At 33.9% G+C, this 23,809-nt stretch overlaps 3 protein-coding genes, 1 long non-coding RNA gene and 1 pseudogene across 4 annotated transcripts; 1 reads left to right on the forward strand and 4 right to left on the reverse strand.

Annotated features, from left to right (window-relative positions):
• The first annotated feature begins 8,103 nt into the window (after window positions 1-8,103).
• On the forward strand, window positions 8,104-13,589 carry BARD1 (breast cancer associated RING 1). The gene is made up of 13 exons (XM_028075445.2): window positions 8,104-8,379; window positions 8,610-8,663; window positions 8,762-8,838; window positions 9,284-9,379; window positions 9,482-9,795; window positions 9,906-10,169; window positions 10,306-10,406; window positions 10,627-10,813; window positions 10,918-11,024; window positions 11,374-11,464; window positions 11,732-11,897; window positions 12,588-12,706; window positions 13,013-13,589. Exons 1-13 carry the CDS (start codon window positions 8,279-8,281, stop codon window positions 13,355-13,357), a joined length of 2,022 nt encoding a protein of 673 aa, XP_027931246.2. The 5' UTR covers window positions 8,104-8,278; the 3' UTR covers window positions 13,358-13,589.
• Window positions 13,590-14,957: 1,368 nt separating this feature from the next.
• On the reverse strand, window positions 14,958-15,817 carry LOC114189770 (uncharacterized). The gene is made up of 3 exons (XR_003605733.2): window positions 15,680-15,817; window positions 15,463-15,518; window positions 14,958-15,210 (listed from the first exon to the last, which is right to left on the reverse strand). It is a non-coding gene; the product is annotated as an uncharacterized LOC114189770 (long non-coding RNA).
• Window positions 15,818-16,832: 1,015 nt separating this feature from the next.
• Window positions 16,833-19,138, reverse strand: LOC114165136 (protein NRT1/ PTR FAMILY 5.2-like). The gene is made up of 4 exons (XM_028049804.2): window positions 18,976-19,138; window positions 18,666-18,883; window positions 17,956-18,515; window positions 16,833-17,870 (listed from the first exon to the last, which is right to left on the reverse strand). The coding sequence occupies exons 1-4, from the start codon at window positions 19,106-19,108 to the stop codon at window positions 16,967-16,969; spliced, it is 1,815 nt and encodes a 604-aa protein (XP_027905605.1). The 5' UTR covers window positions 19,109-19,138; the 3' UTR covers window positions 16,833-16,966.
• A 1,130-nt stretch (window positions 19,139-20,268) lies between these two features.
• LOC146888976 (protein NRT1/ PTR FAMILY 5.2 pseudogene) lies at window positions 20,269-21,256 on the reverse strand (annotated as a pseudogene).
• A 71-nt stretch (window positions 21,257-21,327) lies between these two features.
• LOC114164847 (protein NRT1/ PTR FAMILY 5.2-like) lies at window positions 21,328-23,577 on the reverse strand. Its single transcript, XM_085667116.1, has 3 exons — window positions 23,436-23,577; window positions 22,263-22,480; window positions 21,328-21,964 (listed from the first exon to the last, which is right to left on the reverse strand). The coding sequence occupies exons 1-3, from the start codon at window positions 23,575-23,577 to the stop codon at window positions 21,341-21,343; spliced, it is 984 nt and encodes a 327-aa protein (XP_085523242.1). The 3' UTR covers window positions 21,328-21,340.
• Between the last annotated feature and the right edge of the window lie 232 nt (window positions 23,578-23,809).

Consider the following 23,809-nt stretch of genomic DNA (forward strand, 5'->3'; position numbering starts at 1 on the left):
CTATTAAACACTTAAATTGAGAGTATTAAACATTCTCATGTGAAAGGAAAATATACAATAAATAAAAATATTCAAAAATAATATAAATATTCAAATGTGAGACATAAAATTTTTTAATTACATACATCATTTTAACATAATTACATAAAGATTTATGATAAGATGAAAAATATATTGGATACGAATGAGTTTCATACAAACCAAATAATTAGAAGAAATAAAAAATATAAAGTGTGTGTGTGTGTGTGTGTGTATATATATATATATATATATAGTTAATTAATTATGAAGATTTTAATAATTTAAACGGGAATGGAGATATGGCGGGGACGGGTATTATGGCAGGGATATGTACATCCCCATACCCAATTGAAAAAGTAAGGAATTTCCCATACCCATACCCATACCCAGTCAATGTGGGGATTCCCCGTCAAACTAGGGACGGGTTCGGGCAATACCCACGGAGACGGGTTTATTTGCCATCTCTAGGGGCGAGGCCAGTTATCACCCGAAGCAATATATCCAGTTTTATGCCTCGGTTGTTTGAAAACCGGTGCCATATACCCCATTTTCTGCCTCAGGTCAGATAGGACCGAAGCCATAGGTTAAAATTATTTTTTTTTAATTAAAATTTTTGCAGACTTTTTGGCCTCAGTTATGGTAAGAATCGAGGCCATATGTGAGCTTTTTGCCTCGGTCTTGGTAGCAACAGAGGCATATTCAACTGTTTTTTTTTTTAAATAAATTTTCTGTTTTATATTGATTCCCACATTTAAACCTGCATATTTTTTTCACACAGCAGCACAACCATAATAAAATATTTTCTCAAACATCCACAATCCAAAAACATTTAAAAGATAATTGAAATGTACACAATCCAAATACATATATTCTAATCAATACTATTGTACATTTGAATTATGAATTTTGCACATGCTATCCTACCAAACTTTATGGACTTCGCGGGAATTGGCAAAGGACTCTTGAATGTCTGCAAAATAAGACATTAAGTTAGTATATAGAAAGACAAATTTAGTATACCAAACTTTAGAATATTGCAAAGTAATTGTTTTAATTCAAAAATATATTACCGTTTCCCAATTAGTTGTAATACGAGCACGCACAATTGTTGTCATCCATTGCATTATATAGTAACCGCACTCATATGAGTCGATTTGTCTATTACACTACATTATATCAACAACATTAAAATCAATTAATGAAGAAAATCAAATCAAACAATTATAAATATATGGATAGAAATATCAAACCTGGAGGGAACACCATGCAAGACATTTTGCCTTAGCTGTTGATCTCCCTGACAACATGTTATGTCCAATAATTGAACTATGATAAAGGGAATAAGTTAGGATACTTTTATATAACATGTCATTTTTATAAGATTGATATTAGGTTTCTTACCAATCTATCACTTGTCTAAGATGGTTGGGGGGAGGGCGATGCAAAAAGCAAAACCACACACAGCAAGGTTCTCCCTTAGGGAAACCATAAGTAATTGCCAATGATGTCTGAAAAGAAAATAAATTTATTGTTATGCATTAAAATGATAGATTATATTCATAAGTTAACAAGAATGACTTACCCTATAAGGGACAAAATAAACTTATTTTCCACGTTGAAAGCATCCAGTCACATACGATTGAATGTCATCAAACTTGTTGCCTTCATGAGTGAGTTAGGGGTCTACAAACCCATATACATCATTCAGTTCCATAGTTTCAGTGACACTAGACAAATACCTAAACATAAAATTGATCTGATATAAGTAAATAGATAAATATATCATATAACTATGTACAATGATTGAAAGACTTACATCATCCATATCACTATGTCCGTGTCCTATATTTTTTTAATTTTGTCGTATCTCCGTCTACGTATATGTATTTGGGCACCATAAATCAAAGCACTCAACTATCTTTTATCTTCTCATCCCACATAAATTAAAAATTAAGAGTGTAAGTATATCTCTAATTGATTTATCAGTCAAACATATTTAAAAAATCCAAATACAACATCCAAAACATTTTTATCTTTCAAATATAAGTAATAAAATCACCAAAAACAAACTCATTCATTCAATCTCATATTAGTAACATTTTTCAGTCACAACTATTCTCTCCATTTCAATAAATTTCATATTATCAAAATTTATTCTTCCACGTATCAAATCAATCACATTTCCTCAATTTTCCATACTTTATCTGTTCATAAAAGGAAAATGGTACAGTGACTACCCAATTTGACTACCCAAGTTACTACCTTACGTGGAATATAATATTTCATTTTTTTTAATTGAAACAAATGGAGTGGCACGTGAGTGATGGAAATCTGGAATTAAGTTACCCTTTCACGGGTTGCCGTAAATTAATAGCCATCCCGTGAAATTGAAAAAAGAGGGAAAAAGTGAAACTGCAGAAACTTCGCAGACAGTGTTTCGGCTTCCATACCAACAGTTTTCTTCTCCACCGCTCCACTGCACCTCTGCACTACCGCACCTCTTCGAAGTCCACCGCACAGGTACGAAGTCCACCGTTCGTTTAGAAAATCCACCAGCACGACGAAGTCCACCGTCTTTACGAAGACCACCGTGCCTGCGAAGTCCCCCGTCCTTGCGAGGTTCCCCGTCCGTGCGCAGTCCACCGTTTTGGTGGTCTGCTTCGAAAATCCACCGCCCCGAAACACGGAAAGGTAACTTCTTTGTGTTGTTGTGTGTATGGTAAGTGTTTAGGGTTTTCCAGTGAAAGGGGGTTTTTAACATCACAGTGTTCTCCATTTGCAGGGTATTCTTCCATTTGGTTCAAGGTATGATTTTTTTTGTTTTCCCCAAACCATTGACGTCGTGGTTGTTTCCACCTTGTTGAGAGTTTTTTTGAATTTCTTGCAGGTTGTTTCAGATGTTGCTGTCTCTGCAAATGAGCTCAGCAATACCTTTGTGAAAGAAGGTTTTGAGAAATTTGGACGTGGAAGTAAGGGTGGCAGAAAAGATGAGCTAATGGAAGTTATTTAACGTCAAGAACAAATGTTGGGTGAAATTCAAAAAGAACTTTATGAGTTGAAAGCAAATATGATTGACAGGAAGAAGCAAGGCCATGATGAGGTTGAAGATAATTATTATCAATGGGATGAATCTAGTGTTGCTGACATAGGTGAAGAAAAATTCAGTGAGATTGCTCAACATAAATCTGGGGATATTGATGAAGGTAATTTTGTTGAGACATCAACGGATCAACTTGAGAAAGAAGAAAATGGTCTATATCAGGATGACAAGGAAATACAACAAAGCAATATGTATGTAAGACGCAGGGATGATCCAAGGAAGCGTTTCAAGAGTATTTCATTAAGAACTCCTTTTGCAACATATAGCAGGAGGAAACGCAGTCAATAGTTGATTTAGATGAATGTTGTTTTGTGTTATTAAGAGTTCAGCTAGGATTATGTTAAATTCACATTTACATATGGTAGTTGTGAAACAATTGTATTTCATACAACTTTGTTGAAATTGTTAGTGAAGACTTGTTACTGATATTCAACCGTTTTGTTTAGGATACATATTTTGGTTTGTAAAATAATATTGAAGTGAATACAACATATTGTATTTTATAATTTTTTGCAATGGAACCCAAACAGCAGACCCCAATTCATTTTTTTGTGCAAAATGTTATGGACAGGTCACCAGCTAATACATCAGGGGTCAACATATTATTCAGTCAATGTTAGATTGTGTGTGCTCAAGCACTTGTGGGCTAATTATTCCTGACCTTTTTGTATTAGGAGTGTATATACCTACTGTAATTGTGATTGAGGTATTCCCTGACAGCCTTAAGGTTTTAGTTGTGGACATCCTTGCAACATAGCAGGGGTGAATAAGTTGTGTAAAAAGTTCAGGAAAGGTCACCGGTTATCAATTGTGTGGTCACCAGATATTTCGTGTAGACTTAATTTATATGTGGTGAATTATGTGGACCAATTTTGTGGCACCAATATTTATTAGGTTCAACATAGCCTGCACACAAGCTTTGAGGGTCATTCTCTTCACTGTAAATGGGGAACAATTTTGCTGCTTATACAACAGACCCCAATTCATTTTTTTGTGCAAAATGTTATGGGCAGGTCACCAGATAATACATCAGGGGTCAACAGATTATTCACTCAATGTTAGGTTGTGTGTGCTCAAGCACTTGTGGGCTAATTATTCCTAAGCTTTTTGTATTAGGAGTGTATATACCTACTCTAATTGTGATTGAGGTATTCCCTGACATCCTTAAGGTTTTAGTTGTGGACATCTTTTCAACATAGCAGGGGAGAATAAGTTGTGCAAAACGTTCAGGGAAGGTCACCAGTTATCAATTGTGTGGTCACCAGATATTTCGTGCAGACCTAATTTATGTGTGGTGAATTATGTTGACCAATTTTGTCGCACCAATATTTATTAGGTTCAACATAGTTTGCACACATGCTTTGAGGCTCATTCTTGTCACTGTAAGTGAGGAACAATTTTACTGCCCATACAACAAACCCCAATTCATTTTTTTGTGCAAAATGTTATGGGCAGGTCACCAGATAATACATCAGGGGTCAATAGATTATTCAGTCAATGTTAGGTTTTGTGTGCTCAAGCACTTGTGGGCTAATTATTCCTCAGGTTTTTGTATTAGGAGTGTATATACGTACTCTAATTGTGATTGAGGTATTCCCTGACATCCTTAAGGTTTTAGTTGTGGACATCCTTGTAACATAGCAGGGGTGAATAAGTTGTGCAAAAAGTTCAGGGAAGGTCACCAGTTATCAATTGTGTGGTCACCAGATATTTCGTGCAGACTTAATTTATGTGTGGTGAATTATGTGGACCAATTTTGTCGCACCAATATTTATTAGGTTCAACATAGTCTGCACACATGCTTTGAGGCTCATTCTTGTCACTGTAAGTGAGGAACAATTTTGCTGCCCATACAACAGACCCCAATTCATTTTTTTGTGCAAAATATTATGGGCAGGTCACCAGATAATACATCAGGGGTCAACAGATTATTCAGTCAGAGTGTGCAGAAATATCATATGGAGTTCGATTTTATCAGTGAATGTTGCTTAGGTGAATAAAGAGGTCTGCATAATAACAAAAATAACAAACAATTACTACATTTCTTTAACCAAATATTTTTTGATAGTTCAAAGTACAAACAACAACATTCAATGCGTAATCAAAATTTAAATAGCATGAAAATAAAAGGCATCAAATAGTTTTGAGCTAACTAAGTGAAATATTATCCAAGGCAGATGATTCATCCTTAGAGGTCTCCCCAAGTTCATAAGAAGGACTTTGAGTTGAGGGAGGAACCATCATTTGTAGTATTTCGTCCACATTGACCGACACAAGTGGTGGGTTGTTGGTGTCGACATTTGCCCCCACATCATGATCCATATTTATGTTTTGATTTACGTTTAAATCAGATTGCACATTTGTCTCCATATTTTGATCGACAATTTTTTTCGGAACATAGTTAAGTCGCACTACAAGCAAAGAAGCCTTTACTTCTTCTTCAGTTGGAGGGCTAATGTCATATTTGAAAACCTATTAAACAGAAAAAATGAGAAAAGTGTATCAAATTCAACCACTTGTACAAGTGAAGAAAATATTTTTTTATGTGTTGTTATTTTATTTGCCTTGACAATGTTCCTTAGACTGCGCACGGACGGGGGACCTCGCAGGGACGGGGGACTTCGCAGGCACGGTGGTCTTCGCAAGGACGGTGGACTTCGTCGTGCTGGTGGATTTTCGAAACAGATGGTGGACTTCGTGCCTGCGGTGGACTTCGAAGGGGTGTGGCAGTTCAGAGGTGCAGTGGAGCGATGGAGAAGAAAACAGTTGGTATGGAAGCCGAAACACTGCCTGCGAAGTTTCTGCAGTTTCACTTTTTCCCTCTTTTTTCAATTTCACGGGAGGGCTGTTAATTGAAGGCAACATGTGAAAGGGTAACTTAATTTCAGATTTCCACCACTCATGTGCCACTCCATTTGTTTCAATTAAAAAAAATGAAATATTATATTCCACGTAAGGTAGTAACTTGGGTAATCAAATTGGGTAGTCACTGTACCATTTTCCTTCATAAAATTATCACCACTACTAACACTATTGGACAAAGTCCAACATTTCATGCAAGATTCTCAATTTAACACATATATTATTGTGGTCACCCTTTATATCATAGTTTATAATTTCACTCAGTAAACATGAAAGTTTGTCCATGAAATTAGCTTTCCTCTTACCTTATGAATTTTTTTTCTAGTGTGGTTCTCCTCTCTTACGCAACTTCACACTTAAATCACAATGTATTTGACTCAAAGTCATCTTAGCTTTAAGCTAAAATAATTTTTACGTTAATGACTAAGTTTATTAGAATTAAATGTAATTAGTGATTTTTTTTTTCACATTTTAATTATATATATGTACTGGCGTTATATATATATATATATATATATATATATATATATTTTTTTTTTTTTATGATTTTATTTTTTTCAACTATTATCACAACTTGATGAAGATAGTTTAAGTTGTAAGATATCAGATAATATTAATAAGTTTTTCTTAATTGTTATTTTAGTTTATATATTTAAGTCTTGATTTGTGTTTGTTTTTATGTTTATTTTTTACTCGATGGTCTTATTTTTTAGAAAAGACTCATTTAAATTATTTTGAAAAGAAAAATTATTTTTATTACGCTGACATCACGGTTATTCGAATGATATATTAAAATTTGTGTTAAAGAAAACATAAAGATCAAATTATTTATTAATTTCAATTTTCTCATAAGGTACAAAAATCAATAAAAAGAATCATACTTATTGTAAAACTGCATGCGAGGATTGTGAATTCAACAAACACACAACATTGATAAAACATAAGTACAAAGTCATGGGCATGGTGGTCACAATTCGGTGATAGAACTTACACTTACAACAAGATCTAAACTTATGTACTTGTTCATTGTGATTCTTATGTATGTTTGTCTGTTGGGTGTGTTAGTTCTTTTAACTAAAACCCTGCATCTATGTTTACATACCGTTAGAACCAGTGACACACCTGCCACAAATCTGTACTTTTTAAAGTCATTATTTTTTTTTTGTATGTTTCGGGAAAAGAATACTAGGTGTACAACAATGCCACATCACATATTAAATAATGGAATTGATATTAAATTGACCTAATGATAGAATCCATAATATTTGTTTTTTTTATACAAATTCTCTAAATAAATTAATTGAGAAAGTGTCACAAGATAAAGTTGAATCAATGCAAGTTGCAATTAAGCCATTACAAAGATTCATTAGGAAAACTGTCTTGATCAAATTTATTTGACAAACACTCAAATCAATTTATCAAAGAGATGTTAAAGAAAAATACCAACGTTGCCCATAAAAAAAAAACATTAATTATGACTAACTAAGATTTTTATATAATATCTATTCTAACTTTAAAAGTTTGATGTAGACAGCACACATTCTTATCATACTTTCTCAATCTATGTAAAACACGAATTGAATTCCACAAGGAAAAAAAAATGTCACTCTACTTGGTTAACTTCTGTCTAGACAGACGTGTAATTCTAATAAAATTTCAATTTATAATTTTCTGTTCATTTATGAACATATGATATATGATATGATACTACTTGTTTTCATATTCAATCTATTTAAAAAAGAAAAATTAGATACTCAACTCATCTCAACAAATTTGAATCGAATTAAGTTGTGAAATTTGAGTAAAGTACACCCTTAATTTATTGTGTATATTAAGTTTTTCCAAAGAACACAAATGTCAGCGATAATGTATAATTGACATAAACTTTTTTTCACATAAATAAAGTGTAATTAATTACATTTATTTATATTTAATTTAAACGCATGTCATGTATATAAACAAGTTGTATACATCAAAATCATCATCTCAAAAGATGAGGGGCAGCGGGAATTGCATGTAGTGGAAAGGCAAAAATGAAAACTTGAAAGAAAGTAAAGAGCGAAAAAGAAAAGAGGCGCGGGCTTCAAATGAAAACGTCATCTTGAGAGGCGCCAATGAAATCTATCGCCGCCCAGTCAACAAATCTCAGACGTCCACGTTTCATCTCATACATCATTTCTGAAAAGACCGCCTCCCATGAAAACTAAATAAAATCTCTAATCTCACTTCAATACTCTTCCACGCGACCTTCTTTCTTCTCATCTCTCCCCTTTTTTATTTTCAAATAAAAACAAAATGGACGATTCCACAAAACCTAGCGCCGGAAAAACCAAACTTCTCAATCCATGGATGCTTCACTTCCAGAAACTCGCTCTTGAACTCAAGTGCGCTCTCTGGTTAGTGAATTTTTCTCTCTCCAAACCTCTTTTAATCTTTGAATCTTTGCAGCTGCAGATTTTTATTTTACTTTGTTTCATTTTATTGTATAATTTAAATTTAAATTAATTTCCTGTTTGTGCTGCTACTTTAGCTAATTTAAACTACTGTTGGTATCTTTAGTAGTTAATTTGATTAATGGATTTGCTGCTGTTTTTGTTTTTGCATGTGGCGGCGCTGGATCTTACAGTTTGAGTTTATTCAAGAGACCGGTGTTACTTCCATGCAACCACCTTTTCTGCGAGTTCGTTACTTCTTTCTCTTTGTTGTGTTGTATATGCCGGTCATTTTGTTTGTTGCATGGCTTTATTCACTAATGACGATGATTTAAATATTTGGTAGTTCATGCTTAGCTGATTGCGCAGCAGCTGGCGCTGGTTCTGAATGTGCTGTTTGTAATGCAAAGTATGCTCAAACAGGTAATTTGTTGCTAAGTTTCGCATGCATGTGTGCTGCATGATCAAGTACCGGGGTGTGTTTTGTTGTTTTCTTTTTTTCTTTCAATTTGGTTATCAATTTCACTCCTAGACAAGTACTACAGTTCTGAAACTGATCAAGTTGTGTATGTAAACCCTGTAGTATTAGAAATGATACTGAATAGTTTTTCAAGCGTGGGAAAATCCTTCAAATCAGTCCTTGGTGATCAGTAAAGTATGTTAATACATGGACTAAATTGATAGATATATAAATTAGTTCAAGGATACTTATATACTTTATTTATCTTTTAAGATAATTTTAGAGAGTGTGAAATTTGAAGGATAAAATTTTGATGATTTCCTCTTACTTGTCTTTGCAACATATGTTTCCAATGTTTTTTATTGATATCTATACTTATATTTTTGATGTGATGGTTGTGGGAGGCAGATGTAAGGCATGTGCCTTTTGTGGAAAATGTGGTAGCAATATACAAAAGCTTGGAGGCCACCTTTTGTCCAAGTTTGTTTCATAAACATTCTTCTGGTGAGTTCATTTTACTTTTGGAGAGCTTTTCCAATTGATTGAGAAAAGAAATTATGCCTTGTTTGATGCTGAATTTATATATATTTAAAATTGTTGATGTAGGTGACGAGAGGGTTTTGGAGCCATGCCAGGCAGTTCTTAATTCAACTTCTAGCAGCATACAAGCTCGCAAGCTTCCTATGAATTTGCCTAATTTGAACAAGGTTGGGGTTGTCAAGAATCACAAATCCAAGATTGCAGGGCATGACAAAGCTGAAGAACTTGAGTTCTCTCATGGGAGAGGGAAGCCTAATGTGATGCAATCTTCCCATGTGGAAATGGATGTGAATCAAGTGACACAATCAGCCCCAGATAGCCCTCTTTTTTGTGATACCAAAGGTTCAGATAATGACTGCAGTGATCAAGACAGTGAGCATGTAAGAAAAACACACTCTTGTTTATGGTTACCTGTCAATACACAGTTAAATCTTCTGGATGTCCAATCCTTTATCAACTTGGTTTCTCATTTTCAAACTCTTAATTTCAGCAACTACCTCCTGATAGACTGGGAAACTCGTCCTTAAAGAGAGCTAGTACAGGAAATGGAAATTTGAATGAGAAAATGGGACAATTAAGGTCAGAAAGTTCAGCCTCTGAAACTGAGGGTCTTGAAAGGGATCCCAAGAGACATAAAATTCTTGGCCTTAAATCTGGAAAGGTCCCTGGTGCACAATTGCCAGCAGATACTTCAAATGACTTTTCTCCAACTGGAAGTACTTGTTCGTTTTGCCAATCTTCCAAAACCTCTGAGGTAATATTTGCATGCACCAATCCTACACATTGCTTTTTTAATTCTCTTTTCCTTGAAAACTGTTATGCTCATGCTGCATATGCTTATGGACAAATGGCTGAAACTATTTCTTGGTCTTTATGGTGAATTTTTGTAGGCTACTGGACCAATGCTGCATTATGCTAATGGAAACTTAGTTACTGGAGATGCAGCAACGAAGCCAAATGTTATACCTGTGCATAGAGTTTGCATTGACTGGTATTCTAACTTGATACTTCTATGCATTGTTCATTATTAAAGCATTCTAGTCTATATTTCGATTGTTTGATTTGTGGAGCCACCTAGAAACAGCACTGAATCTTGCTTGACCGTGTTTTGTTCAAAACCATTTACATTTCAACCAGGTTGCATTTTTAGTATCTTTTGCCTTTCTTTTTGCATTTTTCTGATAGATGTGATGTAAACTTTTGAAATCCAGGGCACCACAAGTGTACTTTGTTGGTGAAGTGGTTAAGAATCTCAAGGCAGAATTGGCAAGGGGAGCAAAACTTAAATGCAGTAAATGTAATCTGAAGGGAGCTGCTCTTGGCTGCTATGTCAAATCATGCAGAAGAACTTATCATGTTCCTTGTGCACTTGACATCTCAACTTGTCGTTGGGATCATGTAAGCTCCTTTCCATTTTAAAGCTATTATTATAGAATTTACATAAAATGTACCTGTGATTCTTTGCATTTCTCTAAACTTCTTGGGGACATTCACTGGTCCAGGAGGATTTTCTTTTGCTCTGCCCTCTCCATTCAAACGTCAAATTTCCATGTGAGAAATCCAGGTCTAAGAAGCAGGCAGTTCGGAAGCATCCCAATTTGCCTCAATTGTATGCTTTCTTCCTTGTCATGAGTTATTTTGAGCATCTTACATTGTTTTTTCTTCCTATGCTGTGATGAATTTTTCAGGGTTTCAAATTGTTTTGTTTGTTTAACTTTCAACCTTTGATGTTAACAGTTTGAACCAAAGATTAATGTACAATGCATGCTACGGTTGTAATCTAAACTAGACAATTTTTCATAATTAATATAGTGCTCAAATGTCATACTCAACCATTTACTACATAGTGGATTTTGGGTTATATATAACTGCTGCTTTTGTTTGTCATAATACCCTTATGAATATTTGTAATTTCTCATCAAGACTAGATACTATTACTGAGTAACTCCTGTACACAGGCCACCGCACCACTCAAATACTCTTGAAGTTTCACAGGATGATGGTAAAAATATGGTTTTCTGTGGATCTGCTTTATCAAACGAGGAAAAGGTTAGTATGCAAGTTGTCTACTTGCTGTGATTGAGTTTATTTGTTATCTACGTATTTTTAATGTTTTTCTTTATTGGGGCCTCTACAAGATTGCAAAATGTGAATAATGGATACCGTATCTTTTGACATGTTGAACAATCTGATATCAATAGAAAGACTTGTATTGTGTTTTTTCTTGTTGAGGAGCATATTGCATCATTCTGTGCTTTGTGTATCATGATTTAATAGATTGGTATATGAACTTTCTTTCCTTTATTGATGGTGCAGGTACTTTTGCTCAATTATGCAAGCAAGGTTGGTGCAACTGTGACGAAGTTCTGGACCTCAAATGTTACACATGTAATAGCATCAACTGATGCTAATGGAGCATGCTCCAGGACATTGAAAGTTCTCATGGCCATTCTAAATGGACGATGGGTACTAAAATTGGATTGTAAGTTTAAGCTTTTATTTCAATCTTGCTTATTTGAGTTGATATTCTCTTTGATTATAATTCTGGACAAATGTTGGTATTTGGTGGCTTCAATTTGAGTGTTGTAGTTTGGAAGATGACCTGTTCTTTTACAGACATGAGAACAAAATCAATATGTTTTATACTCACATTGATGTCCCCTTGTATATTATTAATTGACTCCTAAAGTAAAAGTTGCTCTTGATCTGAATTATACATTTGATAGCGGTAACAAGCCATTCATTTTTTTACCTCATGAAAATCTTCAAATACCACAAAGTGGTGTTAAATCTGGTTAGTAACTAATATAACATCTTCTTTGTAAGTTTGGTAATCTTAGGGCTCTTGTGAGGATCCTGGCTCTAGGGACCTAGGGTTGTGTTGTAGTTGAATGAAAATTGGACTGGAGAGTGTTTAGAATGATTTAATCTTACTAATCTTATTTATTTCATGTCTTCGGCACCTAGCCACCACCTACAGGAGTTGGTCTGCTAACATGGGATATTTGTGTTTGTGCTTGAAATTTAAACTTCTACCTATGCATCAGCATGTTATAAATTTAAACCGTGTATATTTGTCATACATACTTTTCGTATGTGCCTGATGAACATTTTTTTAATGCTTATTTGTAATTTTTCTAGTCATGTGGATACCATGTATTTTGCTCTGTAGGGATAAAAGCATGCATGGAAGAGAAGAATCCTGTAGAAGAAGAACCATATGAAATTAGTGTCGACAACCAAGGGTGTCAAGGTGGCCCAAGAGCTGGCAGACTTAAGGCCTTGGCCAATGTAAGTATTCTAATTGCATCATATGTACATGTAAAATGTAAGGGCATGGATTGTTTTTCTTGCACTGTCAAAGATTGTAATATCAAATAACTTGTAGAATGCCTCTTATTTTCCTTTTCAACAACGGAAGCATCTAGATGGATGTTAAGGTTACATGTTATGTTTAGCTTAGTTGTGACTTGTTGACTTTCGACATTTATATTTCTTGCTGTTTTGAGGTTTCTAAAAACCGTTGGAATTTGTTGTTAAATTACTTGCTAAATCTCTCAAGTTCTAATACTAATACTCTAATTGTTGTGATGACAGGAGCCAAAGCTATTCAGCGACTTAAAGTTTTATTTTTCTGGGGATTATGTGTCAACTTATAAGGAAGATCTTGAAGAATTAATTGAAGTGGGTGGAGGTGCTGTTTTGAGAAGCAAGGAAGAATTGGTAGCACAAAGACAAGAATGCAAAGTGAATTCTCCAAAGTTGCTTGTTGTTTACAACCTTGATCCCCCACAAGGATGCAAGCTGGGGGAAGAAGTATCAATTCTCTGGCAAAGACTGAACGACGCAGAGGATTTAGCTGCCAATACTTTACAAGTGATTGGTCACACTTGGATTCTTGAATCAATTGCTGCATGTAACTTGCAGCCTTTTGTTAACTAAATTGTATTGGGTAGCTAATAGTTTGTTTCTCACTTGATAGGGAGTTCACTGCCAAAAGAATGATCATGTATAGTTTGAATTGATTGTATTGGGCATCAGGTAGTTAGATTGTTTCGGGTATTTAGGGTTAACTAGTTATTCCTCAACTTGGTTCTCTATGCTTTTGCATGTTCATTTTTACAATTAACGGGTTCTCTCAAAGTCGAGATGAATACAAGCAGTCTTTTAAGTAGTCTTGTGCAAAATCAGTTTAAATTATGCTTTTAATATGATGACCTGAACTAATTTAGAAGGGAATCAGTTCAAAAAGAAAAAATCGAGTTGATAGTTACATTTAACATGTTATAAGTATGTAACAACCATTCAATTTTACTACCTGTAGATTGTTATACTTAACTTGATACAAGTCTCGTGGTATATACTTAACATGTTATAAGTCTCATAGTATATACTTAACATTGGTGTGTATATATAATTTAAATGTGTAAGTTAGGATTATTACAAACCAATTGTCATATGAATTTAAAGTTTTTTAAAAGATGAAGTTTTTATCTAGATACATTTATCTCAAAAGTTTGGAAACACTTCTAATTAAACTAAGACTACTTAGTTTTGAAGGCCCTGATCCAGCTCCAAAATTTACCACAATGTTAATGCATTTAAAAGGAGTATAGGAAAGGAATAAATCACACTGTAAAAAGGTATGATATAATAATAGTATCTTCTGCTCTATAATTCTTAATAAATATATTATTATTCTATTAAATAAGTCTTTTCTATGTATTGTAATTAGAAGAAATTATTGTATTTTTATTTGATTGAAATAATAAATTTATAGCAATAAATATATGAGTTTTTTTATTTGCATAATTCATAAAATTATAGGATAAAATTTTTATTGCTTTTTATAAAAAATTAATGGGCTTTATCCATATGAATCTCATTTGGTTAAATTTTTATTTTTGGCTACACCACATTTAGTGATTTATTTCTCCAATGTTGTGATACTAAACACGTAATAAAGCAAAACAAAGAAAATTACACATTTATTCTCATTTACAAATTTTTCATCATCTTTAACTATAATAAAAAAATATGTACTATATTTATTTATATGTACATAACTATTGACACAACCTTCCTAAAGGCTAGTGTATTGAATTGATTGGTAAAATTTTGCAGTTGTTAAGCTTAATCTCAATTTTCTAATGATGTTCTATTGCCTAAGACCAATGTCCCTCACTAAATTATAATGAGGTTAACCTCACTAATTTTCTAAATATAATCTTCTTTCATATCATATCGTCTGTTATGTGAAACTTCTTTCGATTCACACTACCTAGTTATCATAATCTATGTGAATAAGATACTAGTTGAGTTAGGATAGTTTCACCTCCCAAAGTCTCGTTCAATACACTTTGACACCTTGAGCAGTAGTACTTTCCTATGAAAATAACTACTTGGACTCAACCCACATCACTACTTCAAGAAAAATCTAACTTTTAATCACTCAATAAAAGTTCAAACGCAAACAAATTCTGGCTAACAAGAGTAAGATAGAGATGATTCTTCCTAAAATTTATTCAACAACGTCCAACGATAGGGTTAGGGCGCCCAATGATATCCACTAAACTAGTTATAAAACAATTCCAAATCTTAAGACTATCACTTGCTGTTACAAGATACCATTCACTCAAATATATGTATGTACATTACATACACACAAATCACTCCTATGAAATACAACTCTTTAGTATAAAGTTTCACAGAATCAACTTCAAGCATTAGAAACACCATAGCCCACATTTGAACCATACAAATCCTTTCTCATCATCAAAAACTCCTTCTCAATTCTGCATAACAACTTTTTCTCACTAAAAGTCATCACAGATTCACATATAACATTAACAATTTTTTTTTCTCACAATCACCCACAATTTACCATATTTTAAATCCCATATGTCAATCTTTCGATACCCATATTAAAACACAATCAAAACTCATAAACCCCAAATTTATTTTCAAAACAGAGATCGAACATTTCAAGAATAAATTAACTATTATTCATTTAAATCAATGTTAAATAAATGATTAGCTTCTCTTACCTCAAGGAAGGAGCCTACTAACTTCCTCAAACACCCACACACTACCCAAGCTTGCCCTATATACAACAAAACCCTACTGAAAATTAGATTGAGATTTCATGACTATTAAAGAATGAGGATTCATCTAGAACATTAAAAAATCACATGCAAACCCAAAAATTTTGCATGTATTAAAAATCAGAACCGACTCCTAACAAAAGGGGCAAATTGCACTTACTTATATGTATAAATTGCTAAGAACATATTGTATGGTTTGTTGCAAAAATCTTACTTGTGCTTCTATCTTCAAAAAGATGAGGAAGGATTAAATTCTAGGAGGAGCAGACACAAGAAAAGAGAAGAGAAGATAAAAGAGGAGAACTCACAAAGAAAAATGGGTAAAAATGTTTTTTGTTTCTTAAAGGAGTCCATTTATATAAATTTTAACTTTTTAATAAAAAAAATCACTTATATATTTATTAAGTTCTCAAACTCTTAATATCTTGCAAAATGTGATTTTGTTTCGTCCTCTTCGAATATGGTATGTTATTACTTGCTCTTTATGTATCTTCTTATTTCAACTTTAAGGTTCTTGTAATCTTCTCAATATAAATTTGTTATGCATTTGTATGTGCTTGATCATTAGTGCTTCAATAGTTTTATGGAAAAAAATGATATTTTGATAAAGTTTAGTTTGATAAACTTTGACAAACAACTATTTTTTGGTAAAAAAAAAAATCCTAAACCTTTATTACTTTATTTTTGTAACTTTCATAAAAAAATAAAAAAATATTCTATTAAGTAGTTACTCTATTTAGTAATTACTCTTCAATATAAACATTTTAATAAATGCATTCCCACATGCTTTTTGTTCAATCTTATGAAAAAAACGGAGAAAATCGAATATGGATTTTGTTTATTTTTTATATCATTGTAGTTGCTCCAGTAACAAAAATCTCTGCATTTAGCTTGCTTGTTTATGATATGCTTCAATAATTCATCCAAGTGATCTCATACATACAAACAACTTTTAAGCACTTCAAAACTAGATGGTAATATATAATTTTGTCATCTTACTACTTGGTAAAAAATTGAGAAAAAAAATATCAAATATACTTTGTAAAGTAATAAAAAAGGAAATATACTTTTTGATAAAGTTTTGTTTAACAAACTTTGACATATAACCATTTTTGATAAAAAAAATCTTAAAACTTTATTACTTTATTTTTTTAACTTCCATGAAACAATAAAAAAAAAATTCTATTCAGTAATTTTGTCAAAAAAAATACTTAGTAAAAAATATTTTAGATGGTTGCTTAATGTTGGCGGTTGCATTGAGACTCAAGAAAAAAGACATTTGAAGAGCTTGAAAGGCAAGACAACACTCAAATAACTCTGTTTTCACTTTAACTAAGCGGGTTTAAGTAGCAAGGCAAGGCTAAGTGAAAGAAAGAGTCACGAGAAGATAGATTTGAATGATTAAATCTAAAGCAACCTTTGTATACCTAAAAGGTTGGTGTTTTTCCTACGATTTGCCATCTGCTTGAGGAGTGCTTTGGTTTACTCCAGTATTGTTCTGTGGCTGTGACGATGCAGAGTTCATCTCAAAGCCCGGTTTAGTTTGTGTTACATCGACATTATAGACAAAGAACTTGGCAACAACCAAAAAGCAGAGCAAGTTGAGGAAGCTGAGTACGGCCATGAATGCATAATAGTAATCTAAACGAGAGATGTTTAGATTGTCCAAAATCCAACCCCCATGACCATTTCTCTTTGTGATATCAGCAACAGTTGACAGAAGAAAACTGCTGAGAAAGCTTCCAATACCCAAAGTGGTAGTGAAATATGATGTTGCGAGACTTTTCATGCCATCTGGTGCTTGATCATAGAATAACTCCATCTTCGCTACTTCCACGAAGTTATCAGCAACTCCTCCCAAAGCATACTGAGGGAGGAGAATGAAAATAGTGAGAGGAATCGTATCTTTCGCGCTAAAGAGGTGGTTTTCTCTCGCCACCCTGAGTCTCTTTCTTTCAATAAAGCATGCAATCACCATTATGATGCAATGTAGCACCAGTCCTATGCCTAGTCTCTGCAGCATTGTGATCCCTCTTGGGTTCTTTGTGTAGCGGCGAATCGCAGGAACAAAAACACGGTCGTAGAGAACAACGGTTATCAGCATTGCGATAGTTACAAACGCATTGAGGCATGCCGGGGGAATATGAAAATGGGGTCCCATTCTTCTGTCTAGAGTGGTGCCTTGTTTGACGAAGAGTGTGCTCGCTTGAACTATCAAGGTGCTTGGGATAATCGTTGTCAGCAAAACAGGAATCAGTTTTGTCATTTGCTTGGTTTCTTCTACTTGTGTCACAGTACAGAGCCTCCATGGTGATGTTTGACCATTCTTTATAGAGGCTTTGTCAAGAAAACTGCAACCACAGAACGGGAAGAATTGTTCAAATGATTCACGTAACATGGTTTTATTTGAAAGGGTAAAAAGATAAGTTTTTTAACCTCAATGAAGAGCTCCGATCAATTCTGTTTCTCCCACCACTTGCATACTGCTCAATGCTCAGTTCATGTAGCTCCTTTGGATCATCTGGGACACGTAGCTTCCACTTTTTCACAGCAGCAACATAGACCTGAAGCATCCTTGTTATTGGGCTACCTGATGGCAATTTGTGTCTGTAAAATGGAGTTCCTACCAGAAACACCAACACTGAAACAGCAAGGCCAAGGGTGGGAAGGCCATATCCAATGGTCCAACCCACACGTTCTTGTATGAAAACCAAGAAAGTGTTGGCGAAAAGGGTGCCAAAGAAAATGCTAAAGAACCACCAATTGAAGAAGGAGAGTTTATAGCTTCTCTCTTTGGGTTCAAACTCATCAAATTGGTCTGCTCCCATGGTCGAAATGTTAGGCTTCGTCCCTCCTGTGCCTATTGCAATGATATAAAGGGCCAAGAAGAAAATACCATATTGCAATGACGATGCCTCTGGGCAATTCTCGCCTTCATCACACTGTGGTGGCCTCAGTGCTGGTAGTGAAACTGCCAGTGTCAACAGACACATTCCCTATAGCCAAACAAAACATGGAAAAACAGGTCAACATAATCATAATAATGTATGCAAAACCACGTTGTTTATCCAATGTTGTTTATCAACTCTTACTCTTCTTGTTTACTATGTTACAGTCACAGGTAAGGTAAATGTCACGTATCATACCGCAACGTAAATGCACGAGGCAATTATAAAAGTTTTATATCTGCCAAGAAAAGCATCTGCTATGTAAGCTCCTGCAAGTGGCATCATCCACACTGAACCAACCCAGTTGCTAACGTCGTTCGAAGATTTCACAGTGCCCTCATGGAGCTTCCTTGTTAGATATATCACTAGGTTTGATTGTATCCCGTAGAAAGCCATTCTCTCAAACACTTCATACCCTGTAAATAAAAACCACGAATATCCCATGTTCAAAAGTGATAACAATTCATCATAAAAAGGAGAGGAATTCAGATGTTAAGTCATCATTTACCAACTATAAAGGAACAAGCTTTCCATTTTCCCGTCTCTGTTCTCAAAACGGGTCTACCCTTCAGGTCTACTGTGCCATCTTGAGTGTAATCTTCGTTCCCATTTGCAGGGCCTTTTTCTTCTATCATTGCCATGAGTTTGAACTTCACCTCAGTCTCTGTGTGGAAGTTTTTTAGCCTCTCTCGCGAGCCTTTTATATAGCAGAGGCGGGGAATCTGATTTTAGAAGTTTAGCTTTCTCAACCAACTTTTATACACTGTCCAATTGCATGAGCTAACTAACAAAGAAATCTTAAGTCCAAAAAAAAGAATCAACATCTATTTGGTTTGTACTCACTGTCGCTTACTTACACACTTTCCTTATCTTTCTTTTGTAATGATTTTTTTTTTCCACCTTTGAATTATCGATCTAGCTACAGTTAAATCTTAGAAGTAAACGTGATATTGACATGCCACAAAAGCCACGAGCTACATATGTCATCAAAAAAATTCTGTTCATTAAAGTGGCTCTCACTGAATTTATTTATATGCTTTCTTCCCTTTCAGTCACTAATCAATTGCATTATTACGTCTTATGTGTCTCTGCCTTATGCTTCTTCTTATTTCCTGAGAACCATTCCTATTATCAACTTGACTTTGAAACTACACTGAGAAAAATTTAGGTGCCGAAAGCACTTTCTTTGTGCAAATACATCCAGATATATATATGTCAGATTATAGGTTTATTAGTAATAATCAAATAAGATATATCTGTATGAGGGTATAAATATTATGTTCTCATACAGGAAAACCGTGTGATTGTTTTTAGTCTGTCACAAATTCAAGAAAAAAAAGGAGACAAGTTTGACGGCAGGGTTCTTAAAATAGTTATTTTTTTCGATGATTAAAAGGAAAATTTGTCGGATATATAGTTTTCTACATGCAAACTAACAAAACGATCAACAGAAATGTTAAATAAGCAAGGACATGATATAAACAGATAAAAGGGAGTCACATCTGATGGATACGAACCTTATAAGACTTGTCAGTTTGGTACAAATTTTTGTGACCCAAGATTATGTTACTAAGAATAATTTTTCTTAGGACAATGATATTTTGACTAATAAATTTTGACAATTTCTTTTACAACATATGATGTGTTATTTTTTAAGTTGTTTTGGAATATTGAGAATGAGAAAATGGAGAAATAGAAAACCATTTAGAAGATGCCACCTAAGGTTGTAAGAGAAAGTTGTCAAAATTTAATAGTCAAAAAATCATTTTCCTTTTTGTTATAATATAAGACTTTAGATAGATAGTTATCATTCTCCTCCTTCTCTCATAGATGATTAGTATCAAAATATTCAAGAATTTGTCTTTGTGCTTGTTCCATTCATGAAAGTAATTGATAGATAACAAATGCTAGTCTACCACGCACTTTGTTTCTTCACCTTATTCCTTCAGTTATCTGGTTGTGGAACTTTGGCTTATTTCAGTATTGTCCTGAGGTGAATCAGGGTTCATATCCAAATCCTTGTTGATTTGTGTTTCATCACCATTATAGACGTACAATTTGGCAACAGCCACAAAGCAAAAGAAGTTGATAGCACTAAGAAGAGCCAAGAATGCATAGTAATAATCTAAACGGGAGGCATTTAGATTATCCAAAATCCAACTCTTGTGACCATGTCTGTGGGTGAGATCAGCGACAGTTGAAAGCAGAAAACTGTTAAGAAAATTTCCAATGCTCAAGGTGGTTGTGAAATACGAGGTTCCCAAACTTTTCATGGCTTCTGGTGCTTGATCATAGAAGAACTCCAACTTGGCAACATCAACAAAGGTGTCAGCAATTCCTGTCAAAGCAAACTGAGGGAGGAGGATGAAAATGGTTAGAGGAATTTTATCAAGCTGGCCTAAAAGGTTCTTTTCTCTGGCCACACTAAGTCTCTTCCTCTCAACAAAGCATGCAGTGAGCATAATGATAACATGTAGCACAAGTCCAATTCCAAGTCTCTGCAGCAAGGAGATCCCTCTGGGGTTCTTGGTGTAGTGCCGGATTGCAGGAACGAAAAGACGGTCATAGATCACAACGCTTATCAGCATGAAGATGTTCACAAAAGCTATAAGACATGCTGGAGGGATTTCAAAATGAGGTCCGATTCTCCTGTCTAGTGTGGTGCCTTGTCTGATGAAGAGTGTGGTGGTTTGAGCTATTATGGTGCTTGGAATGCACGTAGTGATCAAAATAGGAACCATTTTCATCATTTGCTTGGCTTCCTCAATTTGAGTCACAGTACAAAGCATCCATGGTGATGTTTCGCCTGTCTTCACTGCAGCTTTGTCTAGGAATCTGCACACATTTGTCAAGTTACAATATTCTTGAGCTGTTCAACTCAAACAAGAGATATTATACAATTTGAAGAGGAATTTGATTACTTGCCTTAATGAAGAACTGTGTTGAATTCTTGTTCTTCCTTTACTTGCATAACACTCTTCGACACTGAGCTCATGTAGTTCATTCAAATCATGTGGAACATGTACCTTCCATTTCCTCACTGCAGAGAGAAGTACCTGGAGCATTCTGGTTAAAGGGCTGCCAGAGGGTAATCTATGCCTATAAAGAGGAGTTCCTAGCAGAAACATGAATATTGAAACGGCTAGAGCAATGGTTGGGATGCCATAACCAAGGCCAAAACCAACTCTGTCTTGTATGTAAACCAAGAGAGTTTGGGCTGAAATGGTTCCAATTAGAATATTGAACACCCACCAGTTGTAGAAGGAAAGCTTTTGGGACCTCTCTTTTGGTTCAAACTCGTCAAATTGGTCTGCTCCCATTGTAGAAATGTTGGGCTTGGTCCCCCCTGTGCCTGCTGCAATGATGTACAAGGCAAAGAAGAAAATCCCCACTTGCAATGAGGATGCTTGTGGACAATCTTGGTCTGCAATGCCTGGAGCACATGCTGGTGGTCTCAATCCTGGTAGTGACACTGCTAGAGTCAACAAACACATCCCCTGCAACCAAAAATACAAGACCATGTTCCGTTTATAATGTTTAAATGCAACATATGTTATAGTTATAACATGGATTAAAACCATTATAGTCCATACATTCTCCATTTCATATATAATCTAAAACTCAGTTATCTGTCATACACAAATGAGTTTTTCAAGAGAGGATTATCGAAAAAACATACAAGACATGAGTATCTGAGTTTAACTCACAGTAAAGGATTGATATTACTATCAATAAAAAAATTCAACGAATTTATAGATTTTTATCTTTACACTCATACGAACAATTTATATATACCAGAAGGTAAATGGCTGATGATATAACGAAGGTCCAATATCGGCCAAGAAAGGCATCGGCTATGTAAGCTCCTGCAGCTGGCATGATCCAAACTGCACCAGCCCAGTTGGTAACGTGGTTTGAAGATTTGACAGTGCCTTCATGAAGCTTCTTCGTGAGGTACAACACTAGGTTTGATGCTATCCCATAGTATGCCATTCTTTCAATCATTTCGTACCCTACAATTGTTTATCAAACATAGTCAAAACTCGTTCACTTCTCTTTGCATTATCATCGGTTCAAGTATTTAGTTTCTATTTCAAAGAGAAACTTCATTTTCTTTTCTTTTCCTTTCATGATCCTAAAACTATTTGTACAAAAAAACTCTGAAGAAGAATGTCTCTTTTAAACACAAATATTAAAGATTGAAGTGTATTTTTAACAGGGTTAAATAGGTTTATAAATCTTTAATTCAAAATTGAAATTTGTTTTTATTTAAAACTTTGATATATTTAGTGCATATATTTTAAAAGTAAATTGATATAAATTTTTTAATCCATTTAAATTAAATTTTGTTGATTATATTTTATGATAGTATATAATTATTTACACCATTTAACATATATAATTTAAGATCAATTAAAAACATATTTAACACATAAATTATTTTAACATAATTAGATTAAAAATTTCATAATTTAGTTTTAAAAACTAAAATATACCAAAATTTCATAAATAAATTTCAATTTCAAATTAAATTTTAAAAATTAAAAACATATTTAACATTTTTAATATATAGTCATTCCAGTTAAAAACATATTTAACATTTTTAATATATATAGTCATTCTATAATAACATTGTCATGTTTATTTTGGGTGTGGAAAAAATTAATATATAATACTAATTTTCTTAAAAATAGTCTTGGAAAATGAAACCCATCAATTATATTAATTTAAAAAAACGTGCGACTTGTTATCAATGTTATTACATATATTTAAACATTAAAATAACACTAAGTTAATAGGTTTACAGACTTTAATGAAAGAGTAATGCTTTTAAAGACTTATTTAGAATTTCTTTTTTTAATTAATCTAATATTTTGGTAAATTAAATGAATGAGTACATAAAGGGTCTAAAATTAAAGAAAGCTAAATTAAAAATGGCAACTTTAAGGTCCCAATGGTTGCATTTACCTACAATGAAGGAACAAGCTCTCCATCTTCCAGTATTTGATCTTAAAACTGGTTTACCTTTGAGGTCTAATGTGCCATCTTTGGTGTAGTCCTTCTCTCTTCCACTACTTGCAAACCCTTTTTCTTCTTCCACTGCCATCATCTCTAGAATGATGTTAACTTTTTAGCTTTTCAAGAACACCATTTTATATAGTTAAGATGGAATAATTAAATTTTATTACAATTTTTATTTGCTCAGCCTGAAATCATATACCATACAATTGCTTAGAACAAACAAAGAAATTCAAGATATAAAAGACATATTTTGTTGGGTTCTTTTTGTCATGCACTTTGAATTATATGAACTAATCATACAAAAAAGTCAAATAAATCAA

The sequence above is a fragment of the Vigna unguiculata genome, chromosome 1 (assembly GCF_037176805.1).
Source record: "Vigna unguiculata cultivar grain cowpea cultivar isolate G323 ecotype 2 chromosome 1, ASM3717680v1, whole genome shotgun sequence".
Classification (NCBI taxonomy): Eukaryota; Viridiplantae; Streptophyta; class Magnoliopsida; order Fabales; family Fabaceae; genus Vigna; species Vigna unguiculata.

Coding starts and splice junctions, on each gene's coding strand:
- BARD1 (XM_028075445.2), top strand. CDS start 8,279: ATGGACGATTCCACAAAACCTAGCGCCGGAAAAACCAAACTTCTCAAT. Junction 11,025..11,373: donor CATCCCAATTTGCCTCAATT/GTATGCTTTCTT, acceptor TCCTGTACACAG/GCCACCGCACCACTCAAATA. Junction 12,707..13,012: donor GACTTAAGGCCTTGGCCAAT/GTAAGTATTCTA, acceptor TTGTGATGACAG/GAGCCAAAGCTATTCAGCGA.
- LOC114165136 (XM_028049804.2), bottom strand. CDS start 19,108: ATGGCAATGATAGAAGAAAAAGGCCCTGCAAATGGGAACGAAGATTAC. Junction 18,884..18,975: donor AGCTTGTTCCTTTATAGTTG/GTAAATGATGAC, acceptor TTTTATTTACAG/GGTATGAAGTGTTTGAGAGA. Junction 18,516..18,665: donor CCTCGTGCATTTACGTTGCG/GTATGATACGTG, acceptor GTTTGGCTATAG/GGAATGTGTCTGTTGACACT.
- LOC114164847 (XM_085667116.1), bottom strand. CDS start 23,577: ATGATGGCAGTGGAAGAAGAAAAAGGGTTTGCAAGTAGTGGAAGAGAG. Junction 22,481..23,435: donor AGCTTGTTCCTTCATTGTAG/GTAAATGCAACC, acceptor AAACAATTGTAG/GGTACGAAATGATTGAAAGA. Junction 21,965..22,262: donor CATCAGCCATTTACCTTCTG/GTATATATAAAT, acceptor TTTTGGTTGCAG/GGGATGTGTTTGTTGACTCT.